General features: G+C 39.5%; 1 protein-coding gene across 3 annotated transcripts in view; it reads right to left on the bottom strand.

The window, feature by feature from the left end:
• osp (myosin phosphatase Rho interacting protein outspread) overlaps positions 1–22027 on the bottom strand; it is a 255539-nt gene extending 233512 nt beyond the window's left edge. For all 3 annotated transcript variants that reach the window (XM_022078478.2, XM_022078479.2, XM_022078486.2), the window contains exon 1: positions 21422–22027. In XM_022078478.2, the coding sequence (XP_021934170.2) occupies positions 21422–21547 (126 nt within the window). In that variant the 5' untranslated portion in view covers positions 21548–22027. The remainder of the gene's footprint in view (positions 1–21421) is intronic.
• Positions 22028–22336: the final 309 nt, after the last annotated feature.

Raw genomic sequence — 22336 nt, 5'->3', positions numbered from 1 at the left:
TTCCCGGGGGTAAAGCCGGCCGGGGCGTGATGCTGACCACTCACCTCCATCTAGTGCCGAGGTCAAGGAAGGGAGGATCTGTACCTCCACTCACCCCAAACGCCTACATGGCGCATAGCGGGACAAACTTTACTTTATGTGAAAAAGATTACAAGTGTTCCTCCGCTATTTATTTACAATACGCCATTTCAGATATAACGATTACGTGACTTGAAATGGAAAAACGGGCGAGGAAGTGGCCATCACCATTTCCAGGTTCTTAACTACAACAGTTCCAAAAAAATGACGAAAAACATGGACCAAGATAACAACCAGTTACCTCCAAAATATACATGAAATTTACAAAAAGTGTAACTAATCAAACGTGACATCAGTGATGAAAACTGTTAGAATAAAAAAAACAATATTGATTTTAAACTATCACGGTGACTCAATACTGACGACGAACTGTCTGCTACCGTGTAAAAGTTGGCCGATCATACTGCCTCTGTCATCAGGGTCGAAGTGTGGAATGTCAGGAGGCAGCTGTAACACAATTTCCCGTTGTGGTTTTCGACTTGCGTCACCCTAGTGGTTAGAGCATCAACGTATTCCGGAGGTCCCCGAGCACATACTTGGCCTACAGATAAGCTATTCTATTTTATGAAGCTGTCCACAGTCCCTCCAAACTTCTGGCATTCGTTACGAGAAACAGAGAGAAGCCACGAGAAATATTTAATAATAACCAGTCTAGAAGCCAGAAACCGAAGTCCGGACCTCGCAACTTCGAGGTTCAATGCATTAATAAGTTGCGGACCAATCTTAGGGTTTGTTTTATTCCGAGTACCTTGAATAAAATCAGTAAATTACCTAGTGTTTTACAAAACTAATGATCGACGCTCTTCATCTGTTATGAAATAGCAACGCATTTTTACACTTTATGTTTGCTTTGGGGTCACCGGTGTCTGAGTAGGATTTGAGGTTCTCACGGCGTTGAGTATGAAGAATGGCTGTCATCTGCGTCTTCGCGTAGTATAGTCTGGTAAAAGTTCACCAACGTTCCAGAGGAATTGGCTGTTTTCTTCATCAGGGTTCACTGCCCTGATGATGGAGGCAGCAAGGACACACTTTCAATGTTCGTTACTAAGACCAGAATAGATAAGAGATGAAGATGCAATTGAGAACGCTTTCAAGGGGTTCGATACTGGAATCATTGTCTATCGAATGCTCCAAAAATACAAATGATGTTAACTGCTGCCTCTGACAGCCTCCGATCCGATTAAACTCGTTCAGACGGCTGATATCGGTGTGCACTCTCCGATGGTTCGTTGGAAATTTGCCCGGTTAACTTAGGTCGATATTTATTGTGTCTCACTCCTGGTGTAAGCAAAGTGGAGGGGCAATCACCTTCCGCCCACCACACGATTGGAGGGAGGCCGATGCGCGCGCATTCACAAGAAATAGTGCAATTACTTATTAAAAACCTCTCTGTAGTGTATTGGCCAGGGAATTATAAACATTAATGTTTACGTCCGCTACACCTTTTATGGATTTATTTATTAATTTTAAGCATCCTGGATAAAGAAACCTGTCAGTTCAGGGTTATAATTCCAGTAGGTACGGTCCAGTCACGTGCAAGTTCTTCTCTGTCAATCACGTAGCGTAGTTGCAGGCGAAATTTCAAACCCTCTGTTTACAGCAGCATCATTCTTGGGCGAGACAACTTACGGTAAACAGTGCAGCTTAGCTTTTTTTCAGGGCAGTGGCGGGAGTCCGTCAACTGACGTAATCTCTTGGAAGGTAACACTTTAAGTTGTTAGTTTGAAATTTTGTGCAATTCCTTCACGGTACAATAAACACATCTAAATACGACGTAGAACTACGACCTTGTACGTAATACGACTTTTGGTGCAAATTTTTCCTGTGACCGTTCCTTTAAACATAATAAGCGAAGTATTTTCGTATCCAACGTGGTCAGTTTTCAGATTTAAACGAATTGAACGGAGTATTCAAGTCGGCGACTGACAAGAACAGCGATAATATGGCCGATAACGATATCCGACACCGACGGTATCAGACCTTGTAGAAGCGCCCTCTCATTCCACAACTGGCACTGAGTCTGAAGCTACTAACAGCGTTGTCAAATAAACTAAATACACAAATAAATACAGCGGACATTGCGAAACAGCAGATGGACAATAATCACAACGAAAGAAACACATTCTCTGTCCATGTAACAAACGGACATGACGTGGAACATGCATCAACCTTGAAAAGCAAATTCGCCTACAGCACGGAAGGAAGAGGGGAGAAGAAGGTGAACTGAAGGAGGCCGGTAATTGCTAATTGTCATGACTCATTATATAACAAGACCACCTAAACTGCTCAATCGCATGCTGTTAGCGGATACGTTACATGGATACTATTCAGGTTACTCTTAGCAGATGGCATCAGTGAGCTAGTGAACTTGGGTAACAAATATGTGAAGAACCCTGGAGATTACGTCGAAAAATGACGGCACATTTGTCACTATCTTTTGCAGAACAAAGAAGAACTATAAATTATCCTTAATTTTTTTCAATTACCTTCGCATTTTTCATAAACCAGGCTTATGTGCGGATTTATTTAAGAATAAACTAATTAAGACTTTCATGCCACATATTTTAAATAACGTAAGTCTTTTATTTATAGAGAATGTTACGGAATGCGAGGGAAGACTTAATCTCTTAACTTCAAGCCTTGACCTGGTCTGACTCCCAAGATTTACTACATCGATCTGTCCACCCTTCAGAGATGTTCCTAAAGCCCTTCTCCATTTTAGTTTGTACATTAATATTTGTTTACATATGTTAATGTTCCAACAACAGTTATGAACGGGTTTCACTGTTTTACGAAAACTATTAAAGCCTTGGTTTCCCTGGGAACAATGCCGTTGTTAATGGATGCAGTCGAGCAACAATGTGTTTTAAGTAAACTAAAAAGTCAAGCTGTCCCACTACACGCCATGTAGGCGCTTGGGGAGGCGGTATACCTCCTAATCATTCTTAACCTCGGCACTAGATGGGAGTGAGTGGTTAGCGTCATACCCCGGCCGAGCTTTATCCCCGGGGAAAGGACCCTCGATACATATTGGGGAGGAGGCTGGGTGGGCCCAAAGAGCCGGACTGGACGCAGAAGCTAGAGACAAAATCCTCTGCCCCCACCGGGGATCGAACCCTGGTCGTCCAATCACTGTATTGACTGAGCTACCCAGTTTTTAATCTTTCGCTAAATAATCCTTTAAAGCAGTGGTATTCAATCTTTTTGTTCGCGTACCCCCATCGCCACGGTGGTCTAGCGGTTAGAACGCTGGCCTTGTAATCCTGGGGTCTCGGGTTCGATTCCCGGCGGTGCCCGAATTTATAACTTGTGTTGGGCAAGGCCGTAGTCTAGGCATCACGGAGTTTTCCTCCGGGGGCTTCCCCGGTTTCTCCGTGGCATCCCAACAATTACTCCATTCACACACAGAAGAAGGCAATGGCAAACCACTTCTGGATCATCTGCCAAGAACGTATATGAACAGGTCCCAGTCCGAGAAAAGGATGGAAGGATCCTGTTCATATGGACCTGTCGTCAGACAGAACACTAAATAATAAAAATATATCCCCAGATATTTCTCTTCAACTTTGTACCCCCAAAGTTGTTGGTGTATAATTCAAGTTATACATAGTATATAATGTACATCTAAAATAAATTAAATAAATTACATCCAAAATAATGTATTAAATCTGGCCCTGATTATTCAGTGCTTATCAATTTTTTTTAAAATTTTACGTACCCCCTAAGATGTCTTCGCGTACCCCAGATTGAATACCACTGCTTTAAAGAAGCAATTGGCAATCTTGATTTTCACAAATTCCACCGATTTAAGTCGACAGAAATATTCGGTTACATGCTTTTCCCTTTTATTACCCAGCATAATCCCGGTTAGCATGCCATTCGGTTGTACAGCTGAGGGTTACGTGGATGTGGAAGGAAGCTGGCATGGCCTAAATTATTGTACTGGAGGGACTGATGAAAACCACGAAAAACCTCTACTCTTGTGCCACTCCTGCACCATTCAATCACGACTTTTGTCCATCCGTGTAGAACGCTCGTGGGACCAACTTTGCCTCCCGTATATATTTCTAGAGGGTAAAGGTGGTCGGATCGAGAATGTGTTCACCTCCAATCAAGTGACGAGGTTAAGAAAACATGGTCCGATCCGCCTTCATAGCCGAGTTGTTTCAAGACTTGAATTACTTTTGCAATACGTCATTCACGAAAGCCACAATTCTTCAACACACACTATTTGAGCGCCGTTCGCGAGCTGAGATACCTGAAAACTAACAAGTCCTTTAATACCGACAGAATTAATGAAACGTCAAATTCTCCATATGCAGTCGTGACATTCGCCATCACAACGCGGCAGCCAAAGCTATCTGGATGAAAAGTGAAAGTTCCCATGCCCTAACACGTAGATCCAACAGACTCTGGTACAGCCTCATTTAACTGGTATGGCGTGGGTAGCCTTCACACTGCAGACATACACTTACATGAAACGTATTTACAACTAGTATAACAAACAGGATACATTCAAATTAGAATACATAATGACTATTATTAGTTATTATACTAACATTATATTGAATGATGGCTATCTTGTGGGCTGTAGACGTCGGATAGTCTGGAAGAAATTTACCGGCGTTTTAGAGGCTTGCTACTTCCATTATCAGAACGATGGTCATAATACATCGGGGACAGGAATATAGCATACAGAAAACACAAAACGCTAGTACCATTTTAAAAAATGGCCATAAATAGGCATTAGAATCCTTTCAGTAGCAACGGCCACAATTCGAATTGCTCAGGAGCTTGGGGGGGGTCTGCGAGAGCCAAATTTTTAGAATTTCACCTGGCCCGGCCAATAAACATTTGGGCTGACCCAGTCCAAGCCCGAAGTTCATCTTCAGATGCGTTACCCATACCCTGTATAAGCCCGACTTCCTTTTATTCCAGCCCGAATGAAGCCCTATCTGCTTACATGTCCTATCGTATCATTTATTTTAATTTATCGTTTATCATTTATTTTAATGTATCAATGCCGGTAAGTCTTGGCGTCTGAGAAACGGTAATTCACCAGAAAATAAAGTCGTACGAATTTGTTTCGGGAGCCCGACTGTGTCACTAGCATTAGATTGTCGCAAACACCAATACATCTTTCTTTGCGAAAGAAAAATTGGCCGAGAGTGTCCAAAATTTGCTATTCGAATTTTGATTGCCATCCCTTCAGAGGGGAAGTACAGCCGGCGGTTCCATGTCATAGATTTACGGCATGTAAAAGAACCTTACGAGCATGATACGAGATGTTACGTAAGCAAAACTCAGCAGCCATTTCTCACCCATGTCTCTCTTGATTCTCTACTAGATGGCTCTAGCAGACAAATCAGGATTGTGTAGAAATTGCGTAAATGCAGAAGGCTTTGTCAAACACTTTTCAAAAATGCACTATACAAGGCTAATAAGGACAACTTGCCTTAAGCAACTGTCCTGGAAAGGGCTAATGGCCCATTCCCTGTAGTGGAAATAAAATGAAAATCATCGGGCCGGGTCGAACCAAGGCCTTCCTTGAAGTTGTGATCTCAGGATGGGAGAGAAATGTAATCATTATGGCCCAAATTGTTGACGCCCTACCTTCTGGAGGAAATTAACAAACGTACCAGTTACAGTGATATCAGTTCATCCACTGTGAAGGCTAGAAGCAACAGTCTCAAAACCGACATATCTCTGCGTTGAAACAGTGTCTAATGTTCAACGGCGTACAAGCATAATTACCATGGATCATGAGAATGTCACTATAACATTCAAGATGCCTCATTATTTATACGGACACCAAGCTCGTAATAAAATAATGCTTGTTCCCAGAAATGTTTTAAAACAACGTGAAGTTTATACAGTAGCGTCTGCACGTTTGTAATCAGTAATTAGGAATCCCAAGGTTACAAAACGGTACTCTTTATTTTCAAACAAAAAGAAAACTAACAAGATTTTTACTTTCAAGTCCATATTTGTACAATCGAAATAATCATATACTTCGCATACGCTAAGCGATTAATTTATCGATATTAATAAAAGTCATTTTGCACTTTTACATCAGATATCTCACAAATACATAAATACTTCCATCAGATATGTCATAAATATTGAGCGCGTATTAACTTCAATGAGTTGGTCCGTTTGCGCGTACTTAAATACGTCACTTTGGCTTAGCCCCTCACAGTTTGGTCTCTCTATATTCTGACATCCTTCAATGGAATTTAATTCTGATAAAAAAAACTGGGCAATGAAAATTACTGCTTTACACGATGGAATAAATATGCTTCTAAACACATTTATAAAAACCAGGAATACTTACATTTGATCTTAATGTTTAGATTTGACGTTCTCATGGCGACGATTATGAAGAAGGCGTCTTCTGGGTTGTTGCGCCGTGTAATCTGGTAGAAGTTTACCAAAGTTTCAGAGGTTCTTGGCTGCCTCCATTATCACTCATTGCCCTCATAATGACGGCGGAAAAGGACCTTTGAAACGTCGGCAAACTTCTACCACACTACACGGCGCAACAGCCCAGAAGACAGTCATCTACACGTGTGATCATCTCATGTGTGCTTCCCAATAAACTGCAACGCAACCTATTGGGACTAAACGTGTCTAAGACTGTCTCGTCTTGACTAACCAATATGCGTTCAGCCTAAGCAGCTGTTTCTACTATTCGTCTATTCCCATAACAGTGACAACCCCTTACTGAAGTCCAAGCGAGGGAATCAGAAGTACCACCGTCAGCGTGACCTATTTTAATAGCACATAATAGCATAATTTTCCATACCATACAACTTGACACACCATCATCTGACTCAGCTTTATATAAACGTTTAGGCATATCTGAACACTTGGTATGCGTACCTGCTAATTAGGGTTTATACAAAAACCGACCTTTGAAAAACACGGTTTTCGAATCCCAGAATTTCCAAAACACCGGTTTTCGAGTTTTTAAAAAAAACAAAATATAATTAAAACAGTAAAAAATATTTATACTTATTTTAAAAATTTACAGTTTACTTAATATTCATGGAACTACAAAAATATAACAAAATAAAATATACTACATACAAAACCAAATAAAAAGTAAAATAACTAAAATCTGTACAAAATATAAATTATAAATTTTTATTTCATTTAGTATTTTTCTCCAGGAAATATGATTTCAAAAAACACTGAACGATTACTTAATCTTGTTCTTATCCTAGATACAAAATTGCCTGAAATAGAAAATACTCTCTCACTGGCTACTGAACTTGGTTTTATCGTTCTCAGGGCATCAAATAATAAATCTAAATTCTTTGTTCTGTTATTGGTTGCCTCAAGTATTGAAAATTCGGCCTTCAGTGTCTTCGTATTTGATATTATTTCTTCAGGTTCCTCAAGAAACCCACGAATTGATTTTTCCATTGCTTCTTTTAGAGCATTGCCCTGATTAATGGTTTCTCCGTCTCCGATATATTCGTCATCGGAATCTGTTTCCATACAAGAATTTGGATATATTCTAGACAATATTTTTCCAAATAACTTAATAATATCAAGTTTTGAAGCTAGTGGAAATACACTAGATTTATTTGTTGAAATGTTTTGTGGATTTTGCAAATATAGCAAAAGGGTTACCAATCCAACTTGTCTTCTTTCTTGAATTCTTACTTCTAAAGCATTTAACAATTTGGAACTAATTTCAGCCTGACTCATGAAGATTAGTTTTACTACAATATACTTGTGCCCGAGGCGATTTCAAGTCAAAATGTTAACGTTTTTAATTAATTAATTTTTACATATTAATTCTAGTATCTAAAACCGGTTTTCGAATTTTACAAATTTATCCAAAAAAACACCTGTTTTTAAAACCGACAAACCCCACTGATAATAAAGCCTTTGATTACGTACAGCAACTGTTGAAAGCGACTTTTCAGGCATTTTATTCAACAGCAAATCTGGCTTATATCTATGCCCATCATGACAGAAGAACCTGAGGTTAAGTTACTCCCTTCCAAGAGCCATATATTAATACACATTTTCTTGTAGAAAAACATCACTACCCACGAAGTAGGACACCAAGCCTGTAGGTTCAAAGCAGGTACCGACTTAGAACACCAGCTTTCCTGCATTCAATAAGAAACAGTCTGTTATAATGTAGGTTATCTGTTGAATTTATATAAAAAAGAGTCCGTTGTAGTAAGAGGGAAAAGTGAGTCACGCTGGTTACAGCCATTGTTTTCCTCTGAGAAAGGACCGGTCTTGTTTGTGCACTAGGCTTCTACTGTTGCTCATTCATCTACAGCAACAGCTATCAAGCGGATCAAGAGAACCTCTTCCACGAAGAACTGAACAGCTGGACTTCATCCTACACTCTACCTGACCTCACTTATCCGCTGCTACTCACATGAACTGGCTTTAGCAATTTCAATACAACCAATTCTCCTTGAATGAACTGATGCTGCTTTAGTACGTAACAAATATTTGTGTTCCAACTGAAGACCTTCTGGGGCCACAACGAGCAACAAAATATCTCTATTTGTTGCGACATTTGTGGTTTTCACGGCGGTGAGGATGATGACGAAGGGATTTCGTGCGTTCTGAATCATTGGTAGACGCCAACGATTTCGATAAACATACTGTATCCATATTCAGGGTTGAAGTGGCTAAGCTGGCAAGTGGAGGGACTTGTACAGGGTCCCAGATTGGTTCATTCCCTCATTCTTTACCTCCTCCTACCCTATAAATCCCACCACTTCTCAGTATCGCCCACTTCGGCACTGAAGATGGATACGGTATGTTCCTCCGAAATGTTGGCATCTACCGACGAGTCCACATGGCGCCAAATATCAGAAGAATTCGTCATCTGCAATTGATGATTGTACGTTGTCACCTAACAGACAAGGCAACTCAAGCACCTGTCTCTTATTAATGAACAAATTTTTTTAAATGAAATTTTGATAACAATTTCTTGGAATAATAGATTCCTTGATAGAAATTTGGTGTACATATATTTTCATTACCTTATTTACAATTACAAGGGTGGGGAATTTCAGAATTAGTAGACACCAAACAGTTTTCTTGGGGCAAAACTTTTTGAGCGTATTTATTCTACTTATAACAACAGAACATTCAAGAAATTAAAATTTAGAGGCAATAACACAGCGAAACGAGCCAGAATTGTTCCAATACATGTACATTTCTCAACTGGTTTTATTTATATGACTACATCCCGGAGACTATAAAGTATAAAAATACGGTTTCGCAATTAATGGTTCCATTTATCGATAACGGAGACCACAAGTTCTCACAGTAAGCTCGATATTTTAAAAAAAAAATACTAAACCGAAGTTGACGCAACATGGTTAACAACAAGGCACAATACTTAAAAGAGATACAATGATGATCTCACTATCTAGTTATAGTCTTCCTGTAACATAAATATTAATGACTGGAAGAGGGTTATCGAGTTGTCGTAACTGACAAAACCGTTCGATGGATACGTAACTTACAACCTCGATTTGTTGTGTGGAATAAAGAGACATTATCAATTCCAAAAGACGTATAAAACGAGTTTATTACTCGTGTTTTGCAGAGAATGTATAAAGCGACTACGTAACGGGGAGATGTCAGCCCGAAAGTTACGTTACATCTCCGAAACCAATCCAGAGACTTCGTTGACATATGGACTTTAAGGGAAACTATATATTAAAAATCTGTCAAGCAAATTTAATTCTGGGCAGTCTACCAAACCGATGTAATACAAAGATATATAAAACTGAAATCATCGTAGAGAAGAATAGAAGAGTGGATAAAATGGGTCACAAATCTAATTAATTAAACACTGAATCGGTGTGCATCTGACGGGATACGAGGAAAGAGTCTGACATGCTATGCTGTCTGTTTCATTACTGCTATTAGATTGGCAACTTTGTATTTGCACGTAGACAAAACAACAAAAATGCGTCTATCAACAGCCTAACGCCAAAGAACCCCCTTTCACGTAATGTTAATGAGGCCTATAACAAGAATAGACGTGATATTTAAGATTCTCGCGGTAAATATATCGATGTTGGTGTCTTATGGGTAGCAATGTCGTGTGGACTCACAGGCAGATACTGAAGTTTCGGCCCTAAAAATGGAGACTGCCTAAGAGCAGTTTGTGTGAAGATATTTATAAAATGTAAAGACTTGTACTCAAAACCTTAGGACAACTCTGGCATGTACGGGAATTTTTATCTTGACCGATTAAATTGCCTCCTTTAAATTACGGTTTAAACATTCAGTATTACGGTCACGATCAGAGCTGAGCTCGAAGTTCACAGTTGCTGCCAATAACGAATATTGCTAATGAGTAAAATGTTTACGTATGCTGTTGGCTCACTTAACTTATAGCCGGAGCTACATATTTATCCACCACAGAAGTATTTTTTTCCCAAACCAATCATGAATGAAGCATAGTAATCAGGTTTGTTGTCCATAACTGACATGATGGCTTGGCGGTTTTCTGTGAGTCAATGACGACGAAACAGTCCGCGCGCGAGACATGACTTAGATCTAACTGGAACATGCCGAGACAGACAGGCAGATCGAATGCACAGTGCATTTTAACAAGTACACAGATGAACCTGGAGGGGAGAAGCCTAACACACAGTGGCGGTTTGGGGTACTTTCCAAACACAGTAGAATCCCGATTACCCGGCCTTCGGTTATCCGGAAAGTTCCATTTTATCAAGTCAACTCAGCATGTGCGGAAGACTGGCCAATACTTTCCAAAAATGCCCTTTAAAATTCAATGGTAAATCAATAATATATATTTCTATATTGTTTAAAACTGAAATATTAACAACGCAGATAACTATTTAACATTTTCTCCACGACTTACCAAGTTTTTGTACAACCACGTGCCTAATTTTTTGAACACGATTTCGATAAGCAAGCATAAAAGTCAATTTTACCGAAAAGGAACCTTCCTCCTTTATCTGCAATTAACTTCCTGCGACACGGTGTTCGAATAAACTGTTCGATATGGACTTGATATATGGAACATGAAGCATTACGACCGGTTATATAACGTGTCAACATCTGTTTTGCTACGTTATATTTCCAACGCAGAAACTTCGCAACGTGTCACAGAAAATTGTAAAGCGTGTCCAAGGAACTACTTTATGATTTGAAAAGGCTGATTGATCAAGGAGAATTGAAAAAACTACTAAGACTATAAATCAGGTAATAAATGGTAGACGTATTATTTGTCACATTTATTTTCCGAATATGTCGATCCAAAAACTGAACCAAAGTTTAAAGGCTTTTGCACAAAGCAGAGAGATCAGTGTAACAATTGCAGTCTTAATATACACGCTCGTGTACGAGTGATGTTTAAATTTTAGGTTGAAACTGAGTGGTTGAATAAAACCCAAGAAATACCCAGGGGAGAATACCTACTCTTGGGGGAATTTACCCCCCCCCCCTGTCTTCATGAACTATAAATGAAGAAGATGCCGATACATTAAGTCTTCTCGTGCGATGGGCCTCCGTGGTGGTGGTGATGATGATGGAGGCACAGTCTCCGAAACGTCGGCCTGTAACTCCATTATACGACTAAACGCCTGCATTTGGTTACCGTGAAAGCTTCAAATCTTAAAATGCCAATCTTAATTTCGAAACTGGAAAATCAACGATGTATATGCATAAACAGTTGACTGGTTTCGAAATCGAAAGGTTAGGAATTTTACTAATTTTACTTACGGAGTTTTCGCTGTTCCATCTACAACTTATGGCAACTACTTGTATATATTATCTCAACCCCGGCCATGATCATCCCTTGTGTAATCCTTTAATGATTGAAAATTCACCGTCATTCATCAACAGTACCGATAACCACTCAGCGAACATACTCACGAGCGTAATTTAATTGTAAAATACCCACACAAAATGCCTTTGGCAATTCTGTAACTCACGACTTGCTGTTGGTAGCGCCAAACTATAATTCGCAGATTGTGGGTCAAGGATTTTGTTGGTGAATTTAAAGAAAAAATAAATTTAATGTCACGCCGCGTAGTATCTTAGAAGTAAACTCCTTGTTTCGGGATTTTACTCTGGTAACAGAAGCACACTATCCAATACTGTTAATTCCCATAGAAAACTAGTCTTGCGTAAGCAAAGACAGTTGATGGAAAACTTTCAAAGAAAGATATGCCTTTCTCACGGTGGCAAAGACGTAGATGTTAATCTTATGGGTCATAAGGCCGTGTGAAATTATTCGTAGATGACTATGTTCAGGGCTTCTCTGAAGACAGAGGCAGCACGTTCCTCCGAAATGTTGGGATCCGCCTATAAATCCAGAAACCCAACATTGAAAATGTTCATGTCTGAGTTTGTCTTGCCTATTCAAAGTAATAACCTAAACACTAACGAACAATGAATTACTGCAGAGGTACACAGGCCCACCGTTGTATTTTGGGGACCGCGTAAGTATTTTGTGTACTGTGTCATCATATATGACGAAAAATAATTACATTATATCACATAACACGTTTTCTCCAAGTCGTCAGAATCTGTTAGGCAGCGAGTGTTCGGATTAATGCGCAAATTAAAATCAAGAATTATTACGCGTCTAACTGACGAACGCTTGGAGGAACGCGTGTGAACAGCGAACCATAAATTAAACCTGATACTGAAAGATTACTCAAGCAAAAGCTCCATCAAATATCACTGTAATGGCCGTTTTTTGTTAGAGAAAATTACTGAGTAACATATGAACCTATTTGCAATTCTTGGCCTAATTTAGTAGCAAGTTTAATAACTGCCAAGACGTTTCAAATTCAACAAAATGTCTTCATTTATATGTAACCTTGCGGCGCGCGAGTCGATAAGGGTGGTCTCAGACGTGTGAAAAGTTGATACCCCTGGTCAACCACTAACCTATAATAACATTTGCAACGGTCATACTTTACAAAGATTTGTTATACGTATCATAAACTAATGCATGGCGTGTGATGATGTACATGTAAATTATGTAACGAGTAGCCAACAAAGTTTGGGTATATATGATCGTTTCACGCTAACATTTCTTTCTGAAACCGTTACATAGAAATTAAGCCTAATTCGGTACCGGGATACAATCGTACAAGTTCGTTTCGTAAAAACAGAAACCTCGGCCCGAAGTCTGGGTGTACTTATTATTTTCGTGGTTATCCTCAGTATCTCATAGCCAATTTCGGGACAGTACTATAAATTAGGCCACGACTGCTTCCTTCCAAATCCATTTTAATTCGCTGTCCTTTACTCATCCTATCGTCCGAAGCTACATAGCTTGAGTTACCCTCCGGATCAGTAAATAAAAAGCATGGGAATCTCATTATTTTTGGCAACTGTCTGTCTGTAAGTTTAAACTCTAAATCAGTACGGTCAAGATCTTCTACCAAGTACGCCTAACGCGTATACAAAAAGAATACTGGCTCCTGAAAGCGAAATATATGACGGCAAAAGACGAACAGATACTACATCTAACGGGCTAGCTTATCATAAATTCCAGTTTTTATATTCGATTCGATATGAAAGAAAACAGGAGGGCCCTTTTTGAAGACCCCAATGCATTTAATCATGTCGTAAGCCTTTAACGAGAAACCAGTATCGCAATACGATGATGCCAGTACGGCCTAGTCGAGATTCGAACTGAGTAACTCCTAAATATATCAAATAACCAGACTTTTACATTAGAACATGTGGGTCTACGTACGTAAATTACAATTTTTTACTGCAATAAAAAAAACTGAGAAACACTTTAGTCAAAAGAATATGGATAAATAAACACACGGACGATCATCCTTAGTTAAGATACAAATCTGAACAATCTCTAAATAAAACTGATACTTTAATTGGAATTATGTTAATGATGTAATTCATCGCCCTGATGACGGAGGCAGTATGACCTCTGAAACGTTGGTAAACATCGACCAGACTACACAGCGCAACAACCCAGAAGACAGAAATCTTCATACTCATCGCCCTGATGACGGAGGCAGTATGACCTCTGAAACGTTGGTTGACATGGACCAGACTACACAGCGCAACAACCCAGAAGACAGAAATCTTCATACTCATCGCCCTGATGACGGAGGCAGTATGACCTCTGAAACGTTGGTTGACATGGACCAGACTACACAGCGCAACAACCCAGAAGACAGAAATCTTCATACTCATCGCCCTGATGACGGAGGCAGTATGACCTCCGAAACGTTGGTTAACATCGACCAGACTACAAATCGCAACAACCCAGAAGACAGAAATCTTCATACTCATCGCCCTGATGACGGAGGCAGTATGACCTCCGAAACGTTGGTAAACATCGACCAGACTACACAGCGCAACAACCCAGAAGACAGAAATCTTCATATTCATCGCCCTGATGACGGAGGCAGTATGACCTGTGAAACGTTGGTTAACATCGACCAGACTACACGACGCAACAACCCAGAAGACAGAAATCTTCATACTCTGATGACGGAGGCAGTATGACCTCTGAAACGTTGGTTAACATCGACCAGACTACAAATCGCAACAACCCAGAAGATAGAAATCTTCATACTCATCGCTCTGATGACGGAGGCAGTATGACCTTCGAAACGTTGGTTAACATCGACCACACTACACAGCGCAACAACCCAGAAGACAGAAATCTTCATACTCATCGCCCTGATGACGGAGGCAGTATGACCTCCGAAACGTTGGTTAACATCGACCAGACTACACAGCGCAACAACCCAGAAGACAGAAAGATTCATACTCACCGCTGTGAAAACCTCAAATCATACATCTTCATAGTTATTCAAAATGTCATCAATTAAAATGAACTTCTAACCCCTTACTACCAATACGATGATGGATTTACTACATATAGTATGCATATTGGCCAGTTACAGTCGAGTTCTGAAAGTAACGCCGACAATAACTCACATCGTCGAAGTCCACCACTGATGTCGATGCCAAAGTGACAACTTGCTGCTCTCAATAGAAACTTAGAATAGCTTTCTAACATTTGTTGTATCAGTGCATACCGAATTCTCCCGAGGACGTGATGTGGAAATCAAACATTTTTACCCAACAGCACCATACGAGTACATAACGTACATGGTGGCTGAGAACACCAACTGAACAAATGCTTTCAATACAAGTCTGCTGCTGAAGCTGACTTTGAGGGAAATACATTTTTATCATGACTATACAATAATAAGATGCATCTGTACATCTGTCATTATAAGGTCAATGACCTGTCTCTGGAGTCCAACATTCACAAAATAAATTTTGTGAACTTCGACTTACGATAATATGATATGCGATGACATATATTTATGACAATTAACGCGGACACTTTTAATTACAAGAGAACAATCTGTAAAATACACAAACAAGGCAGTAATTCTTCATACAGAAAGCCATATTTTGCGGTCCATTCAAAATCTTTCCTATCTACGTATTCTCAACACGTGCTACGCAGAAATGAACATGGCAGTTATCTCTTTAAAGCACAATGTTTACTAAATGCACCATCTGTTTTAATATTAAGTAATTCTGCCATTTCCCCAGAGTGTACTTGTGTTCTCGTACGATTATCAGAATAAACAACGATTAACTCCCTGAACAACATTAACCAACTGACCCTCGTAATGGAGACGCTCTGACTTTAATGTAGATGTGACATTAAAAATTATATTGATGAGTTTGGTGTTCCATAGTGTCAAGCAACGGAATTCACACTTCTGAAAACTGTATCCAGTACCCATATGACCTACTCGATACAACTAGCAGACTATCGTGTTACAATAATTTATTCTTTAATTACAACAAATTTAGATTTTTCGTAATACAGATAAGTATACCAAATTGTACACTTAAAGCTTTATAATTCCTATTAATGGGCTCTAATATATTTTTTTAAATTTAATTACAAGTCAAATGTTTAAAATTTTAAAAAAATGTAAATGTTGGTCTAATTTCACCAACTCCTTCGGGTTAAATTCGATCATACGGATTATTTATATCACGTCTATAGTTACGAAGAAATCTTCTTAAATGTTTTGTTACATTTTGTGAGTTTCTAGTCTTCGTGGAATACAGTGTTATACGTCAGTAGTGTGTTGTAGTGTTTACACATAAGTGTTCAAATAATATTACAAACATGAAAGATATTAAAATCACAGTGTAATGAAACTCGGTAACAATTCATGTAATAGGCCTTCGACTTCTGGCTCTTGAAGTTCCGTTCCGTGGCACTGCACATACCAAAGGACAAAGTTCGTGCGCGCACGCGTAAAATCGTCACCCATTAGACCAGTGCTTCCCAAACCTGGGTAAATTACCCAAAAATGGGTAAAAGTGGTTTTTCTTAGAGTAACGTCAAACCCATTTCTGTGTGACTTGACAAAAATCCGCGTGTGTGTTAATGGTTTTGCAGAACAAGCAGTCAGTGCAAAATGTTATTTGAAGGAAAAAAAAGGGCCATTTGGAGTCTTTCTGGTTAACAATTCGCGATGAATATCCTGTGGTAGCTGCAGTTTCCGAGCACCTACAAGTGTGAAGTAGGATTTTCCACTCTTTCCTTCATAAAGAACACAAAACGAAACTGTTTGCTGAACCCCGAATACGATGTGAGGTGTCCTCTGTCTCCAATTGCTACAAATTTTGCAGAACTACTAAATAAGATGGAGCAGTGGCATTATACTCATTAGCTGGGACCTGGGTGATGAAATATTCATGGTGAATAATTACCAAATTTTTTGTGGCTGCTAAAAATGTTTAGAGATGTTTAAAATAAAGACATTGCATCAAAAATATTGTTTGCTTCCTAATTTTTACCGATCTATCTTCACTTGTCATATATGTTTTCTGCGCAGTCATTGGGTAAAAAGGACTTTCTGATAAGCGGTTTTGGGTAATGAAGGGCAAAGTTTATGAAGCAGTGGTTTAGACCTATCTAAAGTTAAAATTAATCAGCAAAGAAGACGATGGACAAGCCGTTCTGTCGCAAGGACGAGGTGAGAATTATCAACAACCGAAATTTTATACACTGTCCATAATACAAAGGAATTTCAAAGGCAAACGGACGTGGACGAATCCAGGGACTCCTGCCAAAACGCCATTCGCCAGGCGAGCTGTCTTACGGTAAAAACAGGATTTGGTTCTTGATTCGACAGGCAACACTTCTCCCTTCTTTTTAAAATGTTTCTACTTCAACGAAAAACAAATATATATATATATATATATATATATATATATATATATATATATATATGCATATTTCGCATAAAACATCACATTTGTTATGGAGGCAATCTTCAGATGACCTAGGTCGCAATTTGTGACAACAACTTCCAAACGACAACATTTACTGTCAGCAAATATCTTACAAGGTCCACATAGCGAGATATGCATAAATTGTACGTAGGGCATGCGTCTGATGTCTGCAAGGACTCTTATTACACTCGTGTCGTTTCGGAGGATAGGTCATCGGTAATAACTTTTATGTCGCTTGGCTATCACGAGCATTGAAGAAACATCTAGCCAGGACTCCCGGCGAAACTGCGACAAGAAGGAATTCAGAGCGTCCTGCTTCTCTACAGGATACGATGTATTTTTGGTGACGTCAAGATGGTGAATATCTTACTCACTGTCGGTGAGTCAGCACGTCGCAATACGAGGTTGTTCCACTAGTAACTAAACTCTGTATGAATAAAGATGGGAGCTAAATTGACAACTATTCAACAGAGGAAAACAGTAAAACCTGCTTACAGCGGAGTCCTGAAAGGCCTGAACATTTTCCTTGCAAAACAGGTTTTCGTTCAAAATGTATGCCTATGATTACATGATCCGCGAACATGGGATTCAACAGGCGGCCCAGAAACCAGCGCTGCGTGAGATTGTCCACTTTGGAACCAGGTCTGATCTCAACGGAAAAGATTTTTGAGGATACCAGGGAATTTCTATGGTCAGCGTTTCTCAAATGGTGGTTTGCGGACAGTAGCCGGTCCGCAAATTCTAGCTGGCGTTATACGTAAAAAGTAATAATTTTTAAAAAAAACTGTCAATTTTGTCCTTTCGGTTACTAAAAATATTTTCTGTTGGAGCTCGGCAAGTACCGACCAAAAATAATCGGGCAGTTATATCACACAATTTCATTATTTCATATTCTGTCATAAATAATTTTTATCGGTAACACTTAACGTGGGTGAAATGGTTCAGCCTTATTAAATGCGACATATAACGAAGTTGGTACTAAAGCAAACGCAGAAGAAACCAAGTGTAGGCTATGTTAATTTCTCGTCATCAAACTGAACGACAAGACGAAGAAAGTTAATAGTCTTTGAAAATGTGGTAAAGTTAAAACATTTGGGAATGACAAACAAATCAAGTGCACTAATAAAGAAATTAAGACAAGATTAAATTCGTGGTACCATGCAATTGAAACAATTTGTCTTCCCATCTGCTACCTGAAAACGTGACGATTAAACTGTACGCAAACAAAACTATAATTTTACCCGTTGTATTGTACGGCTATCTCTCACATCAAGAATAATACAGATTGATCGTGTTTCAGAGTGTTGAGAACATCTGGACCTAAGAGAGATGAAGTGTAAGGAGGCTGAAGAAAATTACGAAATTGGCGGAGTATATGGCACGGATAGGGAGATAAGAAACGCGCATGAAATTTCTACTGGGAAGCCTGAACTAAAATATCACTCGGAACACACAGCATAGATGGGAGGATTGGACTCATGTGGCTGAGAGACCAGTGGTGGTCTGTTGTAAACACAGCAATGAACTACCTCAGCAACAATTAGCTTCTCAGGAAATAATCCATGCAGACAGTTGTGGCCAATGCCTCCAATGACATTTCTCTGATTTTAATACCACATGAAGACGTTGACTTGTAAATAGCCATGCACTGGCAAGCTATTAATAACCCGATTTCTGGCCTGCAACTTGTACTGCACTCTGTAGGACAGACAAGCAACCAGTCCTCGAGGGGGGGAGGGGGGGGGGGGGAGATAAAGAAACCTACAGCTGTTTTACCGGTTCGCGGAACAGAACATACGAACGAACCACTATTCCAGATAATGAATTTCCATCTTTCAGGAAAACAAATAGGCCTATAAACATGTTGCCCACGTAAACAAATGTATAATAAGAAATAAAGACGTCTCTTTTTCTCCAACCATATGAGACATACACTTGTAAGGTTATCCTATTTATACCTGCTTAACTTTTACGACTTAACTACAAAATGAGAGAGACTGTAACTTATTAGGACAGCAGTCCAACGCTTTGTAACCAAATTATAACCTACTCGAGCCGAAGTTTTCTTATCCATGGTTCCATGAACCTAATAAGTAACCATACGTCACAACGTTTCGTGTGATAATGAGAGGCAACATTCTGGATAACTCGCTTTTCAAGGGAAATAAACGTTTCGATTTGCCCATCGATTTATGCATACACTACCGTTCAATAAATAGAAACAGGTCTACAATAACAACTCTGTTCTGGGCTAAGAAATGCAAGTACCATGAACAAGAATTCCTACCGTACTGTTTTCATTGTATAAAACCAAGCGCGTGCCATGTTCAGTCTGCACCAAGCCTAAACAGAATTGCTGAAAACATCGTTACGTTGAAAATGAGAACAGTCTTGTGTGGGTCACAAATGATGGTGTGTCCAAGGTCCTCAAAAGAGCTAGAGGATTAAGGGCCTATATTCTGCTAGGTAATTTATCTAAGATGGTATGACGGGACGTAGTTTATTCATCTGGTCCAGAACAGACCCAACAGTGGGCCTTTGGGAATCCGGTAATGTAATGTCAGTTTCTAAAAAGGGGAGAAAACATTCAAAATTCCGTTAAAGGCCTTGAACCAGGGAACCTCAAGAAAGGGCGCTGTTAACACACGCAAAGAAATGCATGCTACTAATGACGCACACAAGGCCTAACTAAACCTTTCTGCCAATGCTCTTACGTTATTCTTCTCAAGGCTGAGAATACGTACGACACAGCTTCTAGTCGTATTTAACGACACCGTATCAGCTACAGAGTATATACAGCATTAATTTAACAATTAAATGTGGTGATTATGAAAGGCGAGCCTTAAGAGAAGCAAAATGGTCGTGGTGACGCCTAAATTCCATGAATGTACACACAGAACTGACAATTCCCTAACCGAGACCCCGATACATAAGAATAATTCACTTTATTTACAGTTAATCCTGCACAGACACACACAAAAGTACAGTCACAGACACTTTCGAATGGCACGTATAAAGTGCTCACTACATGGGGCGACCAGAATTCGATCCCCGGCAAGAGTAAAATATTTTTCTTCTAGTCGCTGCGTCCAAACTGGCTCTGAGGTTCACCCAGCCTTCTACCCAACAGGTATTGGGGGGGTCCTTCTCCCAGGGGTACAGCGTAACCGAGGCGTGACGCTGACCACTCGCCCCCCTCTAGCGCACAGGTCAAGAACAAGTAGGAGCTTTTTCTTTCGCCCCCCTCAAGCGCCTTCATGGCGTTCATAGACGGCAGCTTTACCGACAAACTTCTTCTCGCCGCAAACATGTCCTCACACACACCGACTAACCCTATGAAAGAGTCCTCTTTGAAATCTAACAGTTACTACCTTCAATCTCTGTTAAAATCTGAAAGACCAAGTTTCACACCCATACAAAATAAACTAACTCCATGGAACAAATTCCTTCTCGTGAAGCTGTTAGTCACTCATCTACTCAAGCAATTCCCAACTTTTTGTGAAGTCTTAAGGTTCATTGTATATACAAAGACCCACCCCTCTTCTGAGGGGAAATAAAAAAACACCCGGAGCAGAACAGAGCATTCAAAAAGGCAATAAGCCGAAGTATTCCACCAATTAATCATCATCATTACAAATATTCTTTGTAGAGGAACGTCCCCCGGCTTTAAGTTTATACCACTGAATTGTGAGACGAAATGACAACTTTGAATCTGACCAGTGGACTGCATCACGAAAGGGGGCAGGGAATACATTCCACTCCAAATGTTTACTAGGCACTTCACATTCAAAACACTGTTGTCAGCAGGAAAGTAAATATCAAAATATATTTGTCACTTTTGTCAGCAGGAAAGTAAATATCAAAATATATTTGTCACTTTCTTGCAACAACCCATGACACGTTACATTTCACGTGGGTTTCTTCTTGATTTTTGTTGATGATTAAATGTTAAGAATCCGTTTCCGTTAAGACACAGAAGTTTAAAATACTAATGCAAGTATGGGCATAGTTCCTACTTATTCAATACAGTACTAATTTGTTTACATACCCTGTTACTCTGGAGAGCTTCAGCACTGTGCTCCTCCTTTTGTCTAAAGCAGTTGGTGCACTTGCTTTTGTTAAAGATGTTCGGGGCGAATTTTCTGCATTCGGACCTCATCAGTGTTGATGACATGTTGTCACACACTTTGACATAAACTGCAGCAGTCGCACATTTTTTGGACAGTCTTATATGAACGTCGTCTGCAAGAACTTAGTGTTTTATCCATATTTTATAAATGTAATAAAAACAATTATTATAGGTAATTCACTCAACACCTGAACCTACAATTTTGCAACTGAAGTGTTTTGGTAGAAGACCAATTGTTTTAAAATGTTCAGTGTTCTATTTTTCGAAGCGAAAGGCTACAGAAATTACAGCACAGAAACAGAACTACCGCCAAATAACTGACACATTTTATTCATTAATTACAAACTATGTATCCTTGTTCCCGTTGTACTTACTATACATTCATATCCACACAAAACTTTTCACCTGTCTCCTTTGGTGGATATAACACCACACTCCTCACTAGCCATCACAGCCATCTTCCAACAGCACTACACAACTGCAACTCAACCTTAAAAGAAGCCCGACTCCGACTACATCAACGTTCCTTCACCGTTCCATTCATTAGATTCTCTTGCGAGCAAGAAAGTAGTTCCATGTATTTACAACAGCTTCTAAAACTGAGCTGTCATTATTCAAACAATAAGATAAGCAGTATTCCAGTAGGACTAAATATATATTTAGAAATCTGAAACATTGTAATTACATTAAGCAAAACAGTAATGAATGAACGATAACCTTGCGCCAAGTCAGGGTTATACGAAACGTGTAGCACTGCGTAATTGTCGTATATTTGTAATTGTATTCGAATCAGATTTTCAAAATATTATTACAAAAATATCAGGTGCAGCAATA

The sequence above is a fragment of the Zootermopsis nevadensis genome, unplaced genomic scaffold, assembly GCF_977971745.1.
Source record: "Zootermopsis nevadensis isolate Lab colony 2312 unplaced genomic scaffold, Znev_1.0 Znev_ptg000019l, whole genome shotgun sequence".
Taxonomy (NCBI): domain Eukaryota; kingdom Metazoa; phylum Arthropoda; class Insecta; order Blattodea; family Termopsidae; genus Zootermopsis; species Zootermopsis nevadensis.
Note: the sequence above shows the minus strand (reverse complement) of the source record. Positions and strands in the feature narration are given on the sequence as shown.